Source organism: Carlito syrichta, unplaced genomic scaffold, assembly GCF_000164805.1.
Source record: "Carlito syrichta isolate Samal-C Ts95f unplaced genomic scaffold, Tarsius_syrichta-2.0.1 Scaffold268094, whole genome shotgun sequence".
Taxonomy (NCBI): domain Eukaryota; kingdom Metazoa; phylum Chordata; class Mammalia; order Primates; family Tarsiidae; genus Carlito; species Carlito syrichta.
In genome coordinates, this window is record NW_007212190.1 from 37,962 (window position 1) to 43,272 (window position 5,311).

At 43.7% G+C, this 5,311-nt stretch overlaps 1 protein-coding gene across 1 annotated transcript in view; it reads left to right on the forward strand.

The window, feature by feature from the left end:
- The first annotated feature begins 346 nt into the window (after positions 1-346).
- The window catches only part of NR2F2 (nuclear receptor subfamily 2 group F member 2), a 14,517-nt gene continuing 9,552 nt past the window's right edge, over positions 347-5,311 (forward strand). Inside the window, exon 1 of the mRNA XM_008052220.2 lies at positions 347-1,241. Coding sequence (XP_008050411.1) covers positions 1,199-1,241 — 43 coding nt within the window. The 5' untranslated portion in view covers positions 347-1,198. The remainder of the gene's footprint in view (positions 1,242-5,311) is intronic.

Here is a 5,311-nt window from a genome sequence, read left to right on the forward strand (position 1 = left end):
AAGAAGCAGTCGAAGAGCGTTAGTTCCATTTGTCAAGTCTGACATACATCTTACCATAACAGTTTCCTAAAATAAAAGATCCGTGTTTCCCCATTATTCTTCTCTTAAAACAAAACAAAACAAAAAATCCATTAGTTAAAACTGTATTGAACTGTGAGAGGCAGTCTAGTTTATTCTCGATTTTCACTAGTTGCCATATTCCTGCTTCCTTTATTCATTTTGGGGAGTGGATAAAGGGAGGGGGTAAATTAAGCATTCATTATCTGAAGGCATGAAATGGGGAACCCCTCCCCCCAAAAGAAATTGATTTCCTCTTCAGGAAAGTTCTAGAATGGGGACCGGAAAGGGGGGAGGCACAAATCCACAGGGGAGAGGGGGGGAAAATCACTTGGGGGGGAGACTTGAGTTAAAAGTAGAAAATGAAGATTCCAACGGATTCCTAGGAAAAATATTGCCCTCCTGTTTCAAGTTCTATCTTTGATCCAGGGCGAGGGGAGTCTGTCTGCCAGTCTGTGAGGCTGCCGCTTTTTCCCCCTCCACTCCCACCTCTGTTTTTTTTCCAACTTGCTTTAGGATTAGCCTCCATCCCTCTCGACCCCAAACAGTGGAATTTGGCTGTGCCTCGGGTCGTCTTGCTTTGCAATATCGTCCATAGTTGTTGGCGGTTTTCTGCTGAGGCTGAGCCGTTTGCTCCAGCCTCTGACTAAACTCATTAAGTTGGGAGATTTTTTTCAATTGGACGGGTGTTTTTAAAGTCTCGTCTTTCCAGCCCCAAACAAGGTGTAACAACGCACTCTTCCTTCTAAGGAATGAGATGAGAGACAAGGATCACTCCAGACATCTCCTACCTACGGTTTGGGGTTTTTTTTCTTAAAGGCGAGGCTTGCATTCCTCAGCAGCTATGTACAAAGCTCCCTGAAACCTTGTCTCTCTAAAGTTAGTGTGCAGGGTTTTCCAAGGCTGAGAGCGCCTAATACATGGGGAAGCACTTCCTTGAGGTGGAAGATCTCTCCCTTCACCTTTCCTCTTTTTCCCTGAAGGCTAGTGCCTACTTTTTTTATCAGTTTGCACAATCGCTTAGATAAACACCGAGGAGGAGATTCTCTTTAATTATCAAAGACACATCTTTTCAGGGGGCCAACAAAGCATTTATTTCACCCGCCAAACTAAAGGAGAGTTATTCCAGTTTAGGAGGAAGATGCAAGCGGTTTGGGACCTTGAACAAGGCAAATATGGTTTTGGTATGTTTACTTACAGTATTTTTTTCTCTCTTTCTCTCCTTTCTCACTTTTCTCCTTGTGCTGTGTGGGGTTGGGGATGACTTGGGGCTTTTCAAAAAATCGGTTTGCTAACGTGTATGAAATGCCTAGGACTGTGGTTTCAGGGGTTCGGGGAAGGGGAGACAGAGTCATTTCAATGCATTGCCATATTTTATTACATGTGTGCGGTAGGAAGGTGGCGGAGGGGGAGAGGGGAGAGGGGAGAAAATGCAATTGCAAAGCTGCCAAAATTAATCTGATTAAACCGAAGCGTTAAGACTGCGGTGCTTCCCATCTCCTCGTCCTGTCTCCTCAAACTCATTTCCTTCCATAGAGAAACTAAAAACCAGTCCTAGAAGCGTGGTTTTCCAAGCAGCAGACGACTCGGTTTTCTAGCAAAGGAGCTGCTAGGCTCGCACCAAGTCTCCGAATTTAAGGTTCGATTCGCCTCCCGCGCTTCCTTTTGCAACCTTGTGCGACTGACAGCCAGACAGGCAGGGAGGGAGAGAAGCTCAGCCCGGCGCCCTCGGCCGCGGTTCGGGGAGGCGAGCGCTCGGCTAAGCAAGCAGGAGAACGCGACGAGAAGGGTACTCACCATCGGGCGGGGTGGTGGAGCTGGCGTGCGGATTTCAGGCAAACGTTTACCTTTTTGCTGTCTATTGCAACCGCGCCGGGCTGACTTAAGAAGCAATTCTGTGCTCTGTCCAGAACGTTCAAGGAACGGCTCCTCATTTTTAAAAAGCCGGCGAGAGAGACGACAGAGACAGAGAGAAAGAAAATGAGAGGAGGGGGTGAGGGGGACGCACATAAACCCAGTTCAAAAAAAAAAAAAAAAAAAATCACCTCTTCACCAGTGGCTAGGGAAATGCAGAGGTGGCGAGATCCGAGTACAGTCCAACCAAGCCAGAGCCAATTAATTTTAAATCCTGAAGAATTATTCAGATTAAAATGTACAGAAGTTTCATTCCCCTCTGCCTACACGAACCCAAAGTCGTTTCCCTTTAAGAGCTCCTTTTCTTTTAAAGTTGAATTTTAGGCAGCGAGGACTCTTACACTAGGGGGCAGACAGATACTGTACTTCCTCCAATCTTAAGCAATTTTTTCCCTCCCAGCATATGCTCTGATTTAGCACTGTAAATTTTTCAGAGGACCCAACTCTGACAGCCCCTGGTGATTTTCAAAGTACCACAAGCCAGTGGTTAAAAATTGCATTGACTTGGAAGTTCAGAGGGACACAATGGAAGCCCCTTTCCCTATTCATGGAGCTCCAGTGTGGTGGAAGAGAAAAACACACACGGACTAGATTGAGGGAAAGGAGGAATTCAATGAATCCTGGTGGACGGAACTGGTTTCTACAGAGTTCAGAGTTAAACTCGGCATTTGCTGGGGTCTGTATTCATATTGTGATTTAATCTGTAAAGAATTACAGCTCATCAGGCCACTTTCCGCAAGAAAACTATATTCCTGGGTATTTGGTTCCTCTCCATTTTTTTCAGATTAGGACAAATGTCTTTCCAAATTTCTCTACCCAAATTAAAGCTTGCCATTCCTCTCATTAAAATAAATTTACATCTGCAATAAAAGACTGAGCTGGGTTTTTAAAAAGGCAATACCAATATATTGAATTTATTTTTTAGCCTTAAAACTTTTTAATCTTAGAGTCACAGCAAAGGAGCACCTCTGAAGAAGACAATGAAAAATATTTTTGCCTTTTTTTTTTCCTTCTCAGGCTGCAATCCTGTCTCTTCCATGCAGTAAAATTAAGTACAATTTATACGGTGATTTTTTTCCCCCTTGTAACAACATTTTCATAACTGAATGAGTCCTAAAATACAGAGTGAAACACCTCTCACTTTATGACAGCCCTGTGATCGTTTGGCTAGCAGGCTCCAATTCTGTAGGACATGGTTGGAAAAGTCTTCATTTTCAATCTAAGGCCATCAGAGCGAACTTCAGATTCCAAAAAAATCTTGAAATAGACTGGGGAAGCTCTTCCTCCTCAAAATGTCCCTCTGCCTGTTTGTAAAAGGTAATCTTGCTGTGGAAGTCTCTTCATTCAAGAGACAAGGTTAAAATTTTTCAATAATCAATTATTTTCATCCTCTATTAAATTGAGATGGGAATGTCCATTAGATTTCCTATCTCAACCCCAGCCTCAGCACATCTCTGTTTAGCTTGTGTTTCATCTACTGACATTTGTAACATCAGACAATTCTTAAATCATAAAGGGTGAAAGGGGAGAGAAAAAAAAAAAAAACCCAAAACTTCCTTCTCTGAAATGATTTCCATTTTTTTGTCTTCTCTAAGAGAAAGTTATATTATATCTCTAATCAACCTGAAATTCTCAGCTTGCCTCCACTCTGTGGCAATCTTATTACACACCAGGTTTATGATAGTTCAGTGTCCACTATAGGTTTGTGTGTTTTTTTCAACTTTCAGATAATCTCAGAACCTGCAGCTTTAGGGAAATGTGTGATTTCAGCAGAGTGAGGACTAAGAAGGCTTCAGGAGTGAAACTTAAAGAGGATTTTTCTTTCCCTAAAAAAACCAGTCTCTATCTGCCCACATCTTCGCTTGGTTCCTACCTCATATTCTGCCTATGTGTGTAAAAAGAACTGAATGCAAAGTGTAATCTATATATGTCAATTACATGTATAGTTTATTTTTTATATCTTCGTCTTGTCAATTTTTTTTTCAGCTATTGAGGATGCTTTCCTGTAGTCATCAATTTACTCTTTAGATGTGCTCATTTTTTGCCTGGAGCTCGGCATCTTTTGTATGAAATATTTTAATTGTTCATAAACCTGGTTGGCTTACTGGGATACAGTTTGTCTTGGTGCAAAGTGTGCACAAAAGAGAAACAATTTTCTTATATAAATGTGGAATAATAATCCACTAGTCAAAATGAAATAGCAAGCTTACTGCATTGGAATATAGTATGTTCTGGGGGCAATTCTACATGTGTGGTGTTTAAAACCAAACATCCTGAAATTCAAAGACACAACTGTATCAGTGATGTTAGCACACTGAACAGAATGGCATAGGCTATGAAGTTTTTCTTTTTGCAGTGACTCTCTTGAGATAGAATATGGCTTGTGTGTGGTTCTTGTGACTTGTCCTGGTGTAATTTTCAATTTGAAGCAGAATCTCTGGGTGTGTTTTAATGACTATATGAAGGCTTAAAAGGAACTTGTAGAACAATGAAGTCCGTACTCAACTGTCCTATGACCTAGAAGCATAGTTGGTGAAGTCTTTGTCTGTGTACATTGACAAATGTGCATCTGATACATGTGCGCTTACATGTGTGTACAGAGGGTGTGCACAGGGGAGTCTGGGCGACTGTCTCCACCTGTCCATCAGCAGGCAGAAGTCTTGCCCCTCTCACCATGACTGGGTGTGTGGCAGGATGTTTGGCTTGAGAGTTCGCTAAAACCAGCGAGAGAAGATAAAGTTGAGGAAAATTGATTTTAATTGCGTCATGACAATGAGAAGAAGTCTACTTCTGCTTCTCAGCATTCGAGATGCTTTATTTGAGCAATTAAAATGTCAGGCCACATACCTGTGAAATGTTAACCCTACAAGGAAAAGACAGACACTGAACAGCTTTTTTGCACTAAAAACAAAGCAATGAAAAAATACGAACCACCAAACCGAGCAAGTGATCAGAGTTGATTAAGAGAAGGGTTTACCATCACCCGGATTTGGCCAAATCGTTTGGAAAATGCCTACGAACTCAGTGCGTGGCACCTTCCCATCCTTCGCCCCCTACCCCTCTGCAAGGAAGCCAGGGAACTTTTGTCTTTCTTTGGAACGGTGGGCACCAGGATGCGCCGGGAGTCCCGGGTGGTGCGCGAGCGACGGCTTTCGTGGCATCGCCAAGTTGCGGGAGGCGAAGTCCTCGATTCATCCCGAGTCCCTCGCGGAGCCTTTAAGAGACGCCGTGTGTGCGCGCTGCGCCGGGCTCCCCGCCGGGGCGGAAACCTCGGGTGCGGGGTGCGGGGTGCGGAGAGAGCGGGGGCCGCGCTCCCGGGGCCGGCGTGAGCCCATCCCCC